The 18,652-nt window shown below is 35.6% G+C and overlaps 1 protein-coding gene across 4 annotated transcripts in view; it reads right to left on the minus strand.

Annotated features, from left to right (window-relative positions):
- Positions 1 to 18,652, minus strand: part of LOC149782091 (tyrosine-protein phosphatase non-receptor type 11-like) — a 134,350-nt gene that overhangs the window by 14,156 nt on the left and 101,542 nt on the right. For all 4 annotated transcript variants that reach the window (XM_089933526.1, XM_089933525.1, XM_089933524.1 and 1 more), the window contains 6 exons: positions 17,345 to 17,441; positions 14,543 to 14,622; positions 13,335 to 13,481; positions 10,213 to 10,380; positions 4,067 to 4,221; positions 68 to 135 (listed from right to left, as the gene is read on the minus strand). In XM_089933526.1, the coding sequence (XP_089789652.1) occupies positions 68 to 135; positions 4,067 to 4,221; positions 10,213 to 10,380; positions 13,335 to 13,481; positions 14,543 to 14,622; positions 17,345 to 17,441 (715 nt within the window). The remainder of the gene's footprint in view (positions 1 to 67; positions 136 to 4,066; positions 4,222 to 10,212; positions 10,381 to 13,334; positions 13,482 to 14,542; positions 14,623 to 17,344; positions 17,442 to 18,652) is intronic.

Genomic DNA, 18,652 nt, shown 5'->3' on the forward strand with positions numbered 1-18,652 from the left:
ACACACATGATTCACATACATGCATGCATAAACACACACAAGTCCAAACACATGCATAGATACCTACCGTAAGTTTTTATCTGATTAAGAATCATGTCAATCACAATGAAGGTTCCCGTTCTACCAATACCAGCACTGAAAATAAAATATTTATGAGGCATTGTATTAATAATTAATCATATATAAATAAACAATAAATAAATAACTAATAATGCTCACCAATCTACTCAAATCCAAACTGATGTGTGTTCTTAGCATCTCAGGGAAATAAATGAATCAGCATTTTTTTACAAATGTTAATCAAATGTGTTACAATACTGGTTGAGTGTGAAACACAAAGACACATAATCCTGACTTTGGATTTTATTCCTCTTCATAACAATAAAAAAGGAATTCATATTAATAACTGTTTCAAAGCATAACAGAAGAACTATGTTCTCAGTTTTTCTCACCCATGCAACAAAGAAATCTACCATTATAAAGAAAGAAACCTTTGTTGTCTTCTACTGCACCAGACAGACTTGTTATAAAATCAAAAAATGACAACAATAAAAACAGATATATAACAAAAAAACACCCATACAGCAACTTAAGGTCTCTCCCGCTTTGATAGAGACAGACATGCACATGCACACCAAGTTGAGTTATTTGGTATTATGCTAGAAACTATAGTTTGTTCCATGAAGCACGGTGAATTTATCTTATTTGTAACTCAGTAAATGTTCAGGTCAGCAGCATTAAATGTGGCTCAGATGGCCTAATTAGTTTAAAATACTTCATGTGAAATGAATTAGGTAATTTTACTTACATATAATGACAATGACCTGAAAATGTACTGACCGACAAATAGAATAAAATTCGTGATCTAGCGTGGAACAAATTGTAACAGAAAACACTGTTCCAGACATACCAACTATATATATCACTGGCAACAAAAATCCAAACTCTCTCATACATTTGCACAAAGATGGTAACAACAAGACACATGTTATGTCAGACCTGCATTTTTCAAATTTTGTTAAACACCCCCAACCAACCTCAGTTGAATCAAACATTGTAAGCAAATGAAACTTCCTGCACTTACCAATCAGAGTGGTTCATTCATCAGTCCACATGGTATGCCACAAGATTTCCATTTTGCATTAATAATAGCAACAATTCCACAACACATTTCCACGACAGAAAATAATAATTACCAAGAATGTCATGCATTAGAAATCTCCTCTGTCACTATGCACTTAGAAATGTATCATACCTTTGCCTACTGTAGAACGTTTTTCCAAATTGCAACTGATGAAAGTTAAAAGTTATATATATTAAAGACATTAATTACTTATTGTTATTTTCATATGATACAAATCAATTAAATGTGATAATACAGTAAGAATATCAAATTATTTTATGTTTCTATTTTTTCGTATGTAGAACTTGTTTACTTAGGGTTGACATGTCATGTCGCCCCATCGCCCTCTTTTACTCTTTACCTCACAGAGCATAGTGACAAAGTGCAGCACGCTATAAATAGAACACCTGTTACCTAGTCAACAGCATACGCACAGGCCTGCCTTTGAACTGTTAAGCAATGTAGTGTATGTTACGTTTAACAGCAGTTTTAACCATTTTACATTTTTTGTACCTATATGTTATATGTGGAAAAATTTAAAAGTAAAGTCTGACTGTTATAGCTGTGTAATTATTTTTCACGGAAGAATTTTTTATGTGCTTTAAAATCGAGAGAGAAATCATTCACCATCATGTCAGTGACGCCGAGCGACCAAATGTAGCTGCCATTTCCCATACTCGAAATTTACATGTTTTTCGTCTGTGTCTACATCATTAAGTCATCTGAATTTGATAATCAATAAAAACTAATTGCTGCCTACATAAATATCAGAGCCTTTACCTATGTTATTGAATCTTTCATAGTTGTGATTCTAATCGTGAAAACTTCGTAAGTACTGAATGAAATCCTGCCTGTGAACTGTTAAGCAATGTAGTGTATGTTACGTTTAACAGCATTTTTAACCATTTTACATTTTTGGTACACATCTATTATATGTGGAAAAATTTACGAGTAAAGTCTGATGGTTATATCTGTGTAATTATTTTTCACGGAAGAATTTTTAATGTGCTTTAAAATCGAGAGAGAACTTGTTCGCCGTCATGTCAGTGACCAACTGTAGCTGCCTTTTCCGATACTCGAAATTTACAAGGTTTTCATGTGCATCTACATCATTAAGTCATCTGAATTTGATAATTTATAAAAACTAATTGCTGCCTACATCAATATCAGAGCCTTTACCCAAGTTATTGAATCTTTCATGGTTGTGACTCTAATCGTGAAAACTTCATACGTACTGAATGAAATCCGTGACCGCCATTTTGGAGAGTGGAGATTATGACCCAGTTACTTTAAATAGCTGATATCGACCAGTGCATAAATAGCGACCACGTGATCTGACATAATTATCATTCGCAGAAATGAATGTAGTATCAAATAGGGAGGTTTTCCCCCGAAGGTGGTGCTACAAAAACCAGATCAAAATGGCTGATGTTTACAGCAGGCATCAAAAGGCGCTTCCATGTGAATCTTGTAAAGGCGTCAAAAGGTGCTTCCATACGAATGGAGTAGAGACGTCCAAAGACGCTTGCATGAGGTAAAGGGTTAACAAATTTGTATTAATATGCAGTATTTTGAAAAACAACAGCATGTGACTTGAGATGCTCATTGTACAATACTTCCAACACATTACAATTATAACTTTTTCTTCATTTTTTTCCCCTTTTCTAAGAGTGGCATCTATATAACAAGTCTTGACACTTCTTGTGACAAAGCGACACAAACTGGCAATTACGGTAAAGTTTACATAAAATATCTAAAACTCTGCTAAATATAATAGTATAGATGTCTTATTTTATAGGTATGTGTACAACTGTTCTGGTTTCATTACTGCAAATATACATATAAGGTTGTGGCAGTAAAACCAAAACTGATATACTCAACTCCTTAACTACAAATTCATTATCCCTAATTAATATACCATATTAACAACTGAGCAATAAGTAAAATACTAAATTCCAATGAAATACAAAAACTGCCTCTTATGAAGAAAACAAATTATCATAGAATGTATGCATACTGTAAAAAGATGCTATGATTGGTATCTTGTAACTTAAAGACTGTTCCATTTAAACATACATGGTACCCAGGGAAGGCAGTTGTTTAAAAATATATGCCAGGGTAGTTTGATTTCACAGATTCATATTAAAATGATAAGAAAATACTAAATTGCTTCTATGGGTGAGTACCCTACATTAAAAGTGCCTTCCCTGGGTTTCAGCTATGTTTTACTGGAACAGCCCTAATCAACAATGGTGGAGAAAATTACTGATGAAAAACAAAAACTGAAGATATCATGACAATGCTTAAAGCAAAGAAAAATCAGTGAAACAAAATCAAATTTGCAGACAGACTGCTGATATTAAATTCTAAAACACAACATATGTTGCCTGTACACTGTGAAAGATTAACTATGCAACATACCTTGGTAGGACAAGGGGAGGTAATTATAAAGGCATCTCGGAAGAGTAACTTCCCATAGGTACTATTTCTAGTTTCTATATGGTATACAGATTGGAAAGACATTTGCTGATTTTCTGAGATGGATGGATTTGGGCACTGGGAGTTAATTCTTAATATGAATATATTCAATGGAGACACCGTATCATTTAGATGACTAATGACCAGCTTGAGTGAGTGATCACTACATGTAGAACGTGTAAAACAAACGTTACAGAACCAAGAGAATCTGACCTTTATTAGCAGGTAACCATTGTATTGAGGTTACCACTAATATAGGTTTGAAACTAAATAACATTTGAATGCCATAGGAATTGCTTTCGGTCACCTGTGCATTTAAATATGATTTCATCATGAATCAGATTATCAAGCATTCTTGAGTCAAGACTTTTCCTGTCCATTTGCCTTAAGACATGAATGAGTAGCTCTTTATTTGTTTTTTTCAACATAGAGGCAGTTCTGAGCAGAAGATGGAAAATACCAGACCTGCAGTGAACTACAATTGGGCCAGCATTTGCAATTTCATGCTGCTGTGCATTGACAATGTTGAGAAAGTCAAGAACGGAACCAGGATCTGCAGGAACACCATAATCTGGCCAGTTCAGAAAATGATAATGATATATCTTTCTAGGTCCCTCCACCTAAAAATAGAAAGAGATTCTATGAAGCATGCTACTGTAGCAATGGTACAATATCATCATGCCTGGACATGGCACTGTAATAGTACATTTTATAACTTAAACAAAATGACGTGTCTGCAATTCAACTTTACATGCAAACCATACACTTTCATCAAACCTCCTGGACAACTTGTTATTATGGCAGGAAAATAATATACAGTCACATGTTGAGGTAAAAAGTAAACTGCCATAAAGCTAAATGGTTTCTCCATCCATCCCTCCATTCATCCATCCACCCACACAGACACACACACACACACAAAAGCCTGAAATGCTTTGTTTTGTAATCACAAAGGAATAGAAAAGAGATCATGAATCAAGCTAGAAGGAAATATGGTCCTATGAACATAATGGATGCATCTTTATTCAACATTATAATATATTTTCTAAACATAATCTACTCATACATAATTTTGGTCAAAATCATTAAATACCTTCTTTTTCAAACAAATACCAGCAAATGTACCACTATTTAAAGCATACATGCAGATTCTTGTTACCCAATAAATCTTGGAAATAACAAAAGGACAAATTATTACAACATTAACATATAAATTGGAATAATTCTTACACTGAAGCAACCCTACTGACAAAAGTCAGAACTGATCTTTAAGGAGATAAAACAGCTAAAATTACATAATGCTCATGATATATGATTTGCTAAACAGGTTAAATATCATTATATAATAAAAGCTCTTTTCAAGAAGTGGCATACTGCATTATTCAATGGGTTTCATAACTTTCCGTATCTTAGAAAACAAGACTGAAATGATCATAAAGATTTTGCATTACTTACCAACTGCTGTATGATGCTACTAAAAGCTATCACTATGTGATACATTTCTATACTAAATAATGGTAATATGACAAATATGAACACAATGTAATAAAGAAAAACCTCAGAAAGCAATTTTTTCTAGTAAAATATTTTTCTTTCATAATACTTTCCAGTCATAATACCTTAGGAGAACTACTACCAGAATCCTGGATGAACAAGTGGTTAAAAGTGATCACCTTTACTAATCACTGCCATCTCATCCTAGTCCGCATTTTGTGGGGTAAGAAGAAGCAGGAGAACTACTATCTTTGGTGCAATGTCCCATTACTTTTCACGTACCACATTAGAGCTCACATTGGGACCAGTAGAGAACCAGAGCTGAAGTATCCAGAATAGAGTGGGATCTCACTACAAAGGTTAGATTCCCCATGAATGGAAGCCTGTTTTTGCAATGAAGGCAGTGCTGTGACGAGGAATGCTGACCCATCTTGTCAGAACTGCAATTAGTTCATGTCAACTGATAGAGCAGGTATTTCACTGATTCTGCCGACCGCCACTAGTGCGAGTAGTAAGTAGGTGTTATACGAGAGGTGAGTCAATTTGAGAGTGGTTCAAAAAGTGTCCTAAACAGTCAGATCAGCAAAGATTCCACTTTGGACACAAATAAAAAGCTTTTGTACATATGAATTAACAATTTGACAACAGACCGAATTGGTCTTTGTACTGTCCAACATCCTCTTCCATGATGACTGAGTGTATTGGAAATCATGGAACAGAAGCCTTTGATTGAGGCTCTAACAGTTTCTTCCCAAGCAGTCACAGTAGGAAGCTGGATAATTGAGGTATTGGTGCCTTCTGCAGTGCATTGAGTTCATGCTCACAACATTTTGCAGACTATTTCCATTTCTCTCATAAACTTTCAAAGAAGAAGACTGTCTCACTTGATTGGTTCTCTCCACCACTAAACCAGAGAACTGATTAGTCTTGAGGGTTTCTGTAGTATAATCTAGATGTTCAGGTTCATCAACTCTGGAATGGGATGGAGTGCCTGCCATCATGATTGCTTAATCAGATGAGGAAAGATCTCTATTTTCCTGTGGATTTCCAAAGCATGATTGATTAGGTCGCTGATCCATAATTGTTTCCTCCTTGAGTGGAGCCACCAGGATGAGGCGACACTATGATTCTTTGCTTTCTGTATCATGTTCGTTAACAGGTGTGTTGGAGGGTGAGCATATGCATCCAAGATCTTCAAATTTATCGAAAGAGTTTCGTCTACCCAGGCCTTTGGATATGGAGCTGGTCAGACAAAGGTTATGAGTTTTGAATTCCCGTTATCACTAATAGATCTGCCAGTTGTCAATCCCTGCGGCACATATGCAAGTGAAAACCGAGGACTGATGCAAACATTCTGCATGTGTTCACTGATTCTTCTGGGAAAGTAAGTTTGTTAATGCCTTTAGGCAACCTGAAATATGATGAACCTGTCCATGGACTTGTCATAAATGACCTCAGCTTATTAGTTCCCAAAGAACACAAAGGTCTGGGGACTTCAGTCTCTCTTGCCTTCTAAGATAATCCACCATACCAGAGGGTTTTTTTAACAGAAAGAGAATGCCCTTTCCATGTAAGATTCTCCTGCCACAAATGGAATGACTTCTGTATGGCTTTCATTTCTAAGATACTAATATGCTGAAACTGATCGTGAGTGAGCCATTGTCCACTAGCCCTCTGGAATGATGGAACTAGATATGCAAACCAGCCCACTGTGCTTGCATCTGTACAAATTGTTAACTTGAAGAGTGCACCTGCCAGGGACCACCTGACCTAAGCAAAGTGAGGATGTCCTGTTACCCAAGATGGGACCTCATATGCATTATCTGTTCAAAGGAGCAATGTTTTGGCTGACACTGGGACAATGGTCTCATTGTAATGGCCTCATCAATTAGCAACCCAGGACAATGATGTCTGCTCAAACATTGAGTAAACCCCATAGGCAAAGGATTCTCGGGTTGAGAGATGGTTCTTTGTAAGAACTGAAGGCCCCATTGAAATGATTTCAATGCATGTTCCTGGGATGCACACTCTCTTCAGGAGGAAATGAAATCTGATTATTACAACAACTGAAGCTAGCTTTGATTAAATGGTTGGCATTTAGATATAATAGCCATGTTTACCCTAAGAAGAGAACATATGAACTAAATAATGTTGCACAATTGGCCTTGGAATGAGCTGACTGCACTGTGGCACCTAGCCTTAGAGTGCCAGTACACTGATGGCAGGATGGCATACTGGATATTGATCAAATCAGTGGGCCCATAAATCAACATAATTGGCAGGATCATCTTTGTTATTGACCTTGTTTGGTCAGATTCAGATGGATGTGTATGGTAGTGACCGAACATGACCATTTTATCATCCCTAACCAAGTCAAATTCCTTACCTCGGTGCAGGCTATATAGGATATGTAATGTACAAAACAAGTCCCTATTTTACAAGATGGTATCTGAGATGCTTACTGACGAGGACTGCCCCATTTCCATGGCTGCTATCTGTCTGTAATGCTCTCCAAGTCAGCCACTTGACTCAACAGTGATAAAAGCTGAATGCCAGTTGGTCTTAGTTGATTAACATACATATTTGCTTTTCAGTCAAGTCAAAGTGCAAAAACCAAAGATCTTGATCTGCTGTAGCATAATGTGCCTGCAGATAAGGGTCTATGTTCTTTGTTCAACTGATTATTCCTAACAAACTGCACAGACACACATCTGCATGTACATTAAGCAACAACAAATCTGGGTCTGTGCGGTTTGCAGTTGGACTTGTCTTATAAGCGAGAATATAAGATAGCATGTCAACAGATGCTGGAACTGTGACAGTGAAGGAAGAGTATAATGAAGCTATGTTGGGAAGAAGAAAAAAAACTTAGTAAACTGACACATCCATGGTGCAGTCTTCTCCTGTCAGTGACATCTAGCAAAGACAATTTAGCCTGTAAGCATACTTCATTGCGTCTAGATGAATGGAGTGACAGTGATGCCTCCTATGCAATCCGAGATGAAACTGGAGTTCATCCAAAGGGTGACCTCCCATGGTCAAAGAATCACCCATCATAAAGCCCGATTCCTTTTGCATGAAAAAGGCATGAGAATGGAGTCAATCCATGTGCACTGGGGCACTAAACAGACCACTGGGTGCATGTAGTGCCCCTATGGCTTGTCCATGAGAGTGCCTTTGTGGTGTGGAGTAGGCCAACCAAACAAAGACCTTTCAGTTTTCTGGCATAAATGGAAAGATCAACTGTAGTGATTTGCTGAGATCTGAGACATACGACAGAGTCCAGTTTTGACAGAACTGTGCAATTTCATTCTGAATGACATTGTACATTTACTGAGACAGATCAGGAGATATTTGATCCTCAAAACTGGTTCAAAAAAGTGATGAGCGAAACAGTATCCGGATGGGCTTGTTTTAAACTCGATCTCAGTCCAATGTAGATTATAAAGGCCATCCATCTTGGCTTGTACTATCAACTGTGGTGGTAAGATGCAGTGACTTCCAAGCCGGTCAATAAGTGAAGGCTATCTTTGAGTGGCAAACCTTGAGAACAAAGTGAAGCAACATCCTCTGGGTACTGAGGCACTAATCTGGGTATTTTTGGCTGAGAGTGCTTTGTAGCACTATGCAAGTTATACTGATCCATGAGTGTCTGTATGACATGGGTCTGGCAAACTGGACGTAGATCATTCTTCTGATTCCTGACAATGAACAATCGACTGTGGTATAGATGTATTGTGACCGGAGCCATATGGCAGAATCTGGTTGTGGTAGAAATTTAGCCATTCAGTTCACAAAGATCAGGTGTGGTAAGGGATATCTCATCCAAATTGCTGGTAGATACCTCTGAAGTGTGAAAAAGTAACTGAGGTGGTTTGTTTTGATCTCAGTGTTTCTCAGTGGCAGATAATAAAGGCAAATGAGTGTTAAACCATGTGGTAAATGGCTACTGATTACTGGTTGCTGACCATGATAGCTTGGATCGCTTCGTGGCTGATGACCCATGTAGAGTATGATAACTGTCGAAAAGTCATTTACAGTCATGACATCAGCATGCATACTGATGACATCCTCATCCCACAATGTATGCTTCTGCACCTTCCCCTTTAGTATCTCCAGTAATGCAGTACACTCACTTTTAGTCTTCAGTGTGCAAGTCTGACATGTATTCATTGATTGGCAACTGAAGCAAGCTACAGATGTAGAGTGATTGTCAGTCTCATGATTCCAAAGCTTACACTTGGTCGTACTGATGGTCTAAATCTTTAAGACAAAATAAAGCAGTCAATATATACTGATTTAGCCTGACATGTATCCTGCTTTATCAGAGTGGCAGAACCTGTCAGCAATATTATTGAATTTCTATAGCAAACATAATAAATGCACATAAAAAAGTACTGAAGCATCCCTATTTTATATCTATGAAATGGATGCTATAAAATCAATTGTAAGACACATTTACCTAAAGGAAATGCCCAATGACGACCTATACAAGTAAAAGCTGTAAAGCTTCACGTATATAACTTCAAAGTGGACACTAAGATTAGATTAGCATAGAACGTATATTACTTTAACAGAAATTATACAGCAACATCATACAAGTTTTCTACATCACACCCAAGACCTGCACCTATTTAAATACAGCTGTTGCAATGTGAGGGGATGGGCTAGTGACCAATGCAGATTGGTTCCAAGGCACATAAGTGTGTGAGGATGGCAAAGTGACAGTACTAAAATGACAGAACTCTGATGTCAGATAAAGAAAAGTTGAAACTTTATAGATGGAGTATACTTCTCTTCAAAGAGAACACTTGTCCAACAGCTCTAATTTACAAAACAACCAGAATACTTGTATGTGTATTGCAAGGCCTCTCTGTCTGAAGAATGTATGCTACTCAGCACAAGTGGAAGTAGTAACTGAAGATTTCATGGTTTTTTGGTACCAATCCATGTATCAAGGGGAGATAACTTGAACAGCCACCTAGGTGGGCAGATAACCTTCAACTTTGCAGCTGAAAAGTTTTAGCCTGGGAGGGCTGGATTTGCGACTTAGCAGTGGATCTCCAAAGGTATTTTTATTTGGTAATGTATTTGAAGAATAAACAACAGCCTCTAACCTTGCCATCTTCTGATTCTCGAAAGAGCTCAAGCTCTCTTATAATGTAGTCTTTTTCTTTTTTCTGTTCTTTATATCTGACAACAAGGGTTGCTTTGTACACTGGCATACGCTTTTCCTCAGTATCACTGGGATCTTCAGGACTTGGCCAGTAACGCACAGCTTTAATCTAGATAAAGACACAAGAATTTTATCATGAAAAACAAGTATAACCAACAATTCTGGCCTTACAGTTGCTAATTTCTTACTAATAGTAATGGCTAGTAGTCAAAATTAACTTTAAATGAACAACCATCTAGTGTACAAACACATGGGAAAGAAGTACAACCGATACCCCTCCATTTATTTTCCCTACAATGTTGCAGCAGTGCCTTTAAAAAAATATTGATTTTTTATTCTTCAAATTTCAAATGGCACTTCTTTATACATCACACCAATGAAATTGGAGTGAAGTACTTTTCTCACACCTAGGTACCCTTTCAACACCTTAGCATCTGACCCTGGAGGGTACTGTACTACTGACCTTTCCATTACCAGTTTGACACTTATGCAACTGAGCCACCACAGCATGCTCCTTCGTGAAAATGATGTACACATACAAAAATCACAAATTATATATACTATCTCATCTTTTCTCTGTAAAGATATTTGTTCATCTGCAAATTTCCTTTGCTTATCGTTATGCCATTTTAAGGATATAAACACATTACCCACAAGTCCTAATGACTCAGTTTTACAGTGGTAATGACATATCAATGTGGTTAACGAGAGAGAATGCAAAACTGATTGTTACCATATTAATCAATTATTTATCAAGCAAAAAAAATAACCACATCAAGTTACTTTTTTGGACGTCAAGTGTTTTTCAAATAATTTAAGCAACTGTAAACATGTTTACTAAAATTTCAGTTCAAAGCCTGACCTTGTTTATGAACTAAGAATGTTCTGGATGAGATCTTGTTGACAATTTGATGGAATATTTCACTGAAAATGATGCACATCAAAGGAATTCCTGGGCATTCCATTGCATCGTATGTCAGATGACAGTTTGTATATAAATAAAGGTTTTGCAAACAATGTATTCATTCCTGTTTTTAATCTTTTGATAAAGCTTTTAGCTCTGTCCAGATATAATTCTAGAGAAATTAGTTCAGTTATTCATTGGATTACAAAGTGCTCATTGACTTTTGGACAAAAACACTACTTTGGGATTATTTAGAATTCATTCAGAGACATTCTGGATTACATCACTGTAGAACATTAAGCTATCCAAAACTACTGGACTTCATTCGAACATTCTATACTTTTTGGACTTGTGTTAGGACATTTAGAATTATCTGGAATTTACACTTTGTAACTTAGAAAAATAAATAACTTGTTGATTTTACTAAAATTGCTGGTTTCACTTCTTTCTGTCACTTAGTTTAAGACCCAGAGTCATAACAACTATCTGTACAATATAGTGATGTATGTTCACATGCCATATAGCGTGAACGCAAATGAAATGTGATATATTTATTCCAATACATAAGGATTATTGAACAGCTGATAAAGTCAATAGCTGCCGGTGGTGATGCATGTTCTAATAAAATTGTAACAAAACACCAAGTGCAGCATTCCTTAGAAACAACACAATCATCAACTCATTAATAACATTTCCAAATATTAGTTCATTCATCATTTTTAATAAATTTTATCCTCACTAAAATTGTGTGATTTACAGTAATTATTCTTTAAATGAAGATACAGATAGTCACTGTACAAATTTCAATCTACTGTAAATTTCGAAAGCCCAAAATACACATGTTCAATCTTAATTATTCTGCTATTGCCAATTTTACCACAATAACCTGTGTGGCATTTACTTCTGAGAACCCATGATTTCTGAAAGTTCAGCAATAACTGGTGGAATTTAGACCAGATACTATAAGAAGTCTTCTGGTGAAAACTGCATGCCAATATGACTGTCAGTTGTAGAGGCATAGCGACGAGATTTTCAACATGAGTGCCATGGTCACCATAGTTGAGGTCAAATTAGTACAATTTTCATTCTGGATCAACAAGGTATCATAATTTAGTATGTTTAACCTACGGCCCACAAGCCACATCTGGCCCACAACCAGATTTTATCGAGTAACATTTTAAAGTCATATGGGTACAATTAAAGTTGGAAATGGAGGAAGTTGCACATGCCTGTTATAACTGGTCTTCTTCTGAAAATAAAATGTTGATATATCTTTCCATTTAAAGGCAAAACAATAACAATATTTTCAACATGAATGCCATAGTGGCCATATTGGATATCATATCAGCACCATCTTCATTAAGTATCAACTTGACATTGTCAACACGACATCGTTAAATGCCTTCTAATGAAAACGTAATGACAATATGACTTTCCATCTTGGAGGAAAAGCAGTTAAGATTTGTAAGAAGTCAGCTCTGGCAGACATATTAAACATTTGAAAGGCAGTTTTTATTTAAGACCAGGCAGTCATCACAATAAAACTTCTAGTGAAAATTTCATGATGATATAGCACTGCATTCTGGAAGAGTAGTAATAACAAGATTTCAAGATGGCTGCTGTGGCGTCCATACTTTATATCTGTGCAGCACCATTTTGATTTTCATCCAGCTAAGCTTGGGATGAATGTCAATGTAAAATGTAATAGCAATTCTCCAAGTAGTTTAGAAGCAGTAACAAAAGGAAAGTTGAGCAAACAGATCAATATCAGATGGTGCACAACACGTCATCCCATTAGCTCTTCTGGTTTATGATCAGTAGTGCTAAATGACCAAGAATAAATTGTTAGCACAAGCCAATTTCATGAAAACAAAAAATCTCTTCCTGAATTCATAAAAAAAACCTTTTCACTTTGGTTTTTTTATATAACACTTTCTTGTTTTTAATACCTTTAACTTCATTTATTTTCTTCTTTTTTTTTCTCTGTTTACACCATGAAATCAATTAAGCAAGAAGTTTGATAACCTACCAAGATCTGAAACTAAACTGTGAAGATCTCTTTACAATGTGCAACTAAATAATGTAAAAAGTTTTGAAAATATTTGTTTCATTATAAATCAATAATGTGCTTTGAAAAATGGAGAAAAAGAAAGGTATACCTTCCCCCTTTCCACCTCTTTTGTTGTCATGACAATGACCCTGCAGTTTTCCTGCCACATCATTCTCCAGAAGTCATTTACAGTTGCTAGGAGAGGGCCCTGTGTTGCTATGTAACACTTCTTTGGTTCTATGTTATCATCTTCTGCCTTTATTAGAATAAAAGTATGTTTGAAAATGCGAACCTTTATCAAACATTTCAAGTGAAGAAACTTCTGGAGCAATAAACTCATATTTAATTACGTCTTTGCACAAATTATGATATGCAGAGTGCTGTCTATTTCAATAGATAAATACTGGTTTACAATTTACAATTCATGATCATTTCCATGAGTGCACACATAATGTTTTAAGTTCTGAAATTGTTACAATGAAAACACATAAGAATCTACTAAAATGTATATCTCTTTTCAAGTCATTTTAAAATACTAACATGATACATGAACAATGGTTATGTTGAATGCAGTGCTCAGCATGTGAACAGTATTTAACAGGTGAAACACAGATATTAGCATATCAGTAACACACTTTAGGCATGCTGTAATGCTGTCCCAAAATGTAGGCATATCGTAACACTGTCCCCGATAATTAGGCATACCACAATACTGTCCCAAACATTAGGCACACCAAAATTCTGTCCCAAACATTAGGAATACCATAACACTGACCCAAATATTAGGCATACTGTAATATTGTCCCAAACTTTATTCATACTGTAATTGTTATGTATATCTAGACTGTGTGTTTAACTTTTATCTATGATTGTAAATTGAAGTTTGAGCTATTAAATGATTGTATATTGAAGTTTAAGCTAATTATATTTTGTAAACAACATCTTTATGTTTAGATAGCTGAATTTTGTCCATGACTGTAGATTGTAGGTTAAGATAATGGTAATTTGTAAACATGTTGACATGACCTTTTGACCTTGAAAAATTCTACAAGAAAACTTAAAAAACATCCCAGTCATCTTATTATGTTTTAACTCTTCATATATGGATGAAGTAAACAAAAATTATAAATTCCTACTTTAAGTTCCATTGGTGGAATTAATCTTAGTTTTTTATGATGTGATTTGAGAAGAATAACTATCTAAATCATTCACTGGAATTACACAAAGTGTTCACTGACTGGAATAACACTGTTCTGATACAAACTGCAGCTTAGTACCAAACGTTTAGGATTTTGTGTAAATTGTACAAATACTTACTGTGATGATATTGGCGTTGATGTAATCTGAACCCACAACATTGGGATCCCCATCCCGAAGCACAACTCGACTGTGATCAACTGTAAAAAAAATAAAAATGACTCTTTATCTTCTCAATCAACATGAAAGTGTAATACTGCAATACTTTTCTTGCATATCCTGATTCTTAGAATCAAACTGGAAACTTCAGTGGTGCATAGAAAGTGCACTGCCACTACAACTTAAAGCTTCCACATAAAATCCCAATCATCTAAAGCAACCTTTCTTTCTCTTTATAATCAAACAGGGCAATGAACAATTTGCTGTGTGTAAACATTTGTTGAACATGAGAAAAAGATGAACCTGAAAGGTTCAAAGTATAATTCTGAGTGTGCAGGTAAATATTTGCAAATTGTAAACTGTGTATGATTATTATTCTCACATACTCAATTGCTAGGCACTTACTCATACAGTAAATATCAAAAGAAGTTTTCTAAGTTAAAAAAAAGTTACTAAAAACAAACGTGATGATGTGATTCCCTTGTTTTTTTTTCTGGCTAACTTAAATAAGAGTCCCTCATAGACACCAAAACAATATTGGCTATAAATAATGTCTAGGAATCCAAGCTAACATTGCATGTTTCTTTACAAATGCCAAGAGTGGAAATCAGCTTGGATATTCTTGAGCGATACAAATGTCTTCAAGGTTTTCATATACTTGAGCAATACAAATATGTTGCTGCTGTAACAGATATTTTACATGCAAGATTGGCACCATTATATTCAAAATCAACTAGACATCAAAAGTGGTGAAAACTCTATGCTGATGTGACCCTTCATTTAAGAGACGAAGCAGTTAACATAGTGGTCATACTAGATGCAAGATCAGCATCATTGGGATCAACTTGATATCACAACACCAATGTCAATATGACCTCTATTTAAGAGAACTCACAATATGAATTTTAATATGGCCACATGGTTAGTACCATATTATGGACCAACTAGACATCATAAGAAACCTTTTGCTGAAAACTACCTATTGATATGACCATTCATTTAGAAGTAGTGATAACAAGATTTTAAAGATGGCTACCATGCACCCATACTGGATGTCAGATCAGCACCATTTTATCATTTAGGACCAACTAAACATCACAAGAAGTCTTTTGTAACAATCTCATGTTGATATGACCATCTGGAGTAATACTGATAAAAAGATTTTGAAAATGACCACTGTAACAGCCATACTGGATGTCAGACTAGCATACTTCTCATTAAGGTGACCTTGGGATGAGTTCATAAGTATAATTTTATAGCACTCCTCCAAGAAGCTTTGTAGGAGTGCCTATAACAAGCTTATGCTAACGGATAGATGGACTACTTACAACAAGCCAGCCCATAAGCTTTTCTAGTCAATGAACAATGGAGCTAAAATAATCACTTGCTACAACAGGAAAAAGTAGCTGGATTATAGGCAGTATGGTGTACAAAAATGGCATGCCTTGTATTGACAGGGTAACCAACCATTACAAAGAATGCATCTAACAAAGCTCTTAAGAGTCTCCAGCAGCCACTGCATATATTAATTATCATGCAGAAAACAAATCCAGACCAAAGTAATCTGGACCTATGAAATGTCAGCCACTATGACTGGGCATAAAAGGACAAAACAACCAACAGGAATATTCTTATCAAATAAAAGTAAAAATATCATAATAATTTGATAACAAAAGTCCCTATTTCTCTAATGGCCAAAAGAATTTCCAGGAATCAAGGTACAACTGTTTGTTCTTTTTTAACTGGTGTGGATTGAAACCCTCTCTGAAATTTTTGATAAATAAAATAAGATCAACAATACTTGTAGCAGATGTAACATGAATTTAAAGATGGCCACTGCAGTGGCCATAATCTTTGTAATTTTGGCACCATTTTCATTTTGGTGAATACCTCATATATATATGACCAACCATTTAGGACTACCAATAACAAAATGTTCAAGATGGCTGCCCTGGCAGCCATTCTCGACTGGCAGTCAAATCTATACTATTTTCATTTAGGACTAACTACACTTCATATGAAGTCTTGTGGTGAAAACCTTGTGCTGATAAGACTTTCTGTTTTGGAGGAATACAGACAAGATATGGATGACATGGCAGCCATATTGGATGTCAGATTGGCACCATTTTCATTAGGACCAACTAGATATCACAGGAAGTCTTTTGGTGAAAACCCAAATAGAAAACTGACCATAATTCTAGAAGGAGTAACAATAATAAGATTTTCAAGATGCTGCCATGGCAATACTGGAGACGGGATCAGGACCAATTTCATTAGGAACAACTATGCTTCATAAGATGTCAAAATATCATGTTGATATGACCATCCATTTAGGAGTTGTCATGATATTCTCCACATGGCTACAGATAACATCAGTGGAAATCAATGAAATAATTCTGTTTGTTTACATAAATAAAAGTGTACTTAAAAATTGCTTTCACAGATCTCCAAATCTACTTCTCTCAACCATTTTATATGACAAGAACATGAAAGACAGGATAATTTATTAAAAACCAAGGAAAAAGCAAAAAACCATTTTTACTAGTAAAATTTGATAATACTTACCCCATCACAACACCTTAGGAGGACTACTACTACCTCGCTAATCCAGCCCTCCCATCCTTTAGAGTTTTAAGCAAAAGATTTTAGCCTGGGAGGGCTGAATGTGCAATTTAATTGTAATTCTGCTATGTTATTATGATTGGGAAATGTATTTGGAGAAGAAATGGGCTACAACCTACTCTGACTTTGGATAATACTCACATGGCAATATATTCTTGTATCGATTTTTGCTTTTATTTTCTGGTCTGCCTCCCTCTTTTCTAAGAAATACTTGACGCCCTTCCTGCTGCTGCAGATGCTGCAAAATTAAACAAATTAAACGATGTACTATAATGTGAATTCACTTTTTTCATGGAGTATCAATATTGTTGGCTACGTTTTATAATTAATCTCCTTGTTTATGTTCAAACTCTTTATAGCCACTAGTCTCTGGGTATTGCTGGCAAGAACATATTGCGATACATATCATGATATATGTCATGGAAGTATCATGCAATTTCTAAACCCTTATAAGCTGAGAGGGAGTACAAACAACTTATCAGTCTACCGAATTATGCTGTTTAAGGTGAAATGAAATTTTTGTTGTGTTACCACTACTGAGAACCCCTCTATATATTAGTGCTGGGTATTGCTGAAAAATATTTGTCACAATACATATCACAAAAGTCACGTAGTATTATGGTATATATCATAATAGTATAATGCAATTTATAAGTCACATTTTAATCTGTTTTATAGGCATAATACCTTATTATGCATTAATTACTTACTCTGTATCCGTAAGAGATATAGGAAATTGGATGGGAATGCTGTGGTAGAGCACTGGTGAAAACTACCAACCCCACCCCCAGCAAAAAAATAGATAAATAAGACATTTTATTTTCAACAGACATCTTTTGTCTGATCTTTCAAGAAACTAAAAATATCTCCGAATATCAGAATTAAAATGATTTCAGGGCTGAATCATTACTGTTTTGACACTTGATGCCAACATGCTGCATACATGCCAACCCCTGGCAAGGAAAAAGTGTAATCCAAATGGACAAAAAGAGTAATCCAAGCAGAAAAAGAGTAATCCACATATAGCATGATAAAAATTCAATGTGCAATATGTACAAAATGATTTTTTATCCATCTGGTCTTTTAACATCAATTACTGTTTCAAGTTTTCATATACAACACTTTGAGCTTTAAAAAGCAGCATACTCATATTGCATTTCAAAACACTTTGTACCAGCTGAGACTATGAATGCTTTGCACACCAGTAGAGCACTAAGTGCTGAGTTACAGAGCCTGGATCTGAATTCAGTTTTATTTTTGTCAACAATACTGAACAATCTCTCACAGTCAGCATTAGAATGGTAAAGAACCAATATTCCTTTCATAACCTGGCAAAGAAGAGGAAATTTATATCTTCCGGTTATTGGGTCTTTTAGCTAGGAAATAAGATGAAAAAAGTCAACTCTGTTCGTCTGAAGTACACTGTCAGGTAGAGTGCTGTTAATTCTG

Source organism: Sinohyriopsis cumingii, chromosome 15, assembly GCF_028554795.1.
Source record: "Sinohyriopsis cumingii isolate HCF-2022 chromosome 15, ASM2855479v2, whole genome shotgun sequence".
Lineage (NCBI taxonomy): Eukaryota > Metazoa > Mollusca > Bivalvia > Unionida > Unionidae > Sinohyriopsis > Sinohyriopsis cumingii.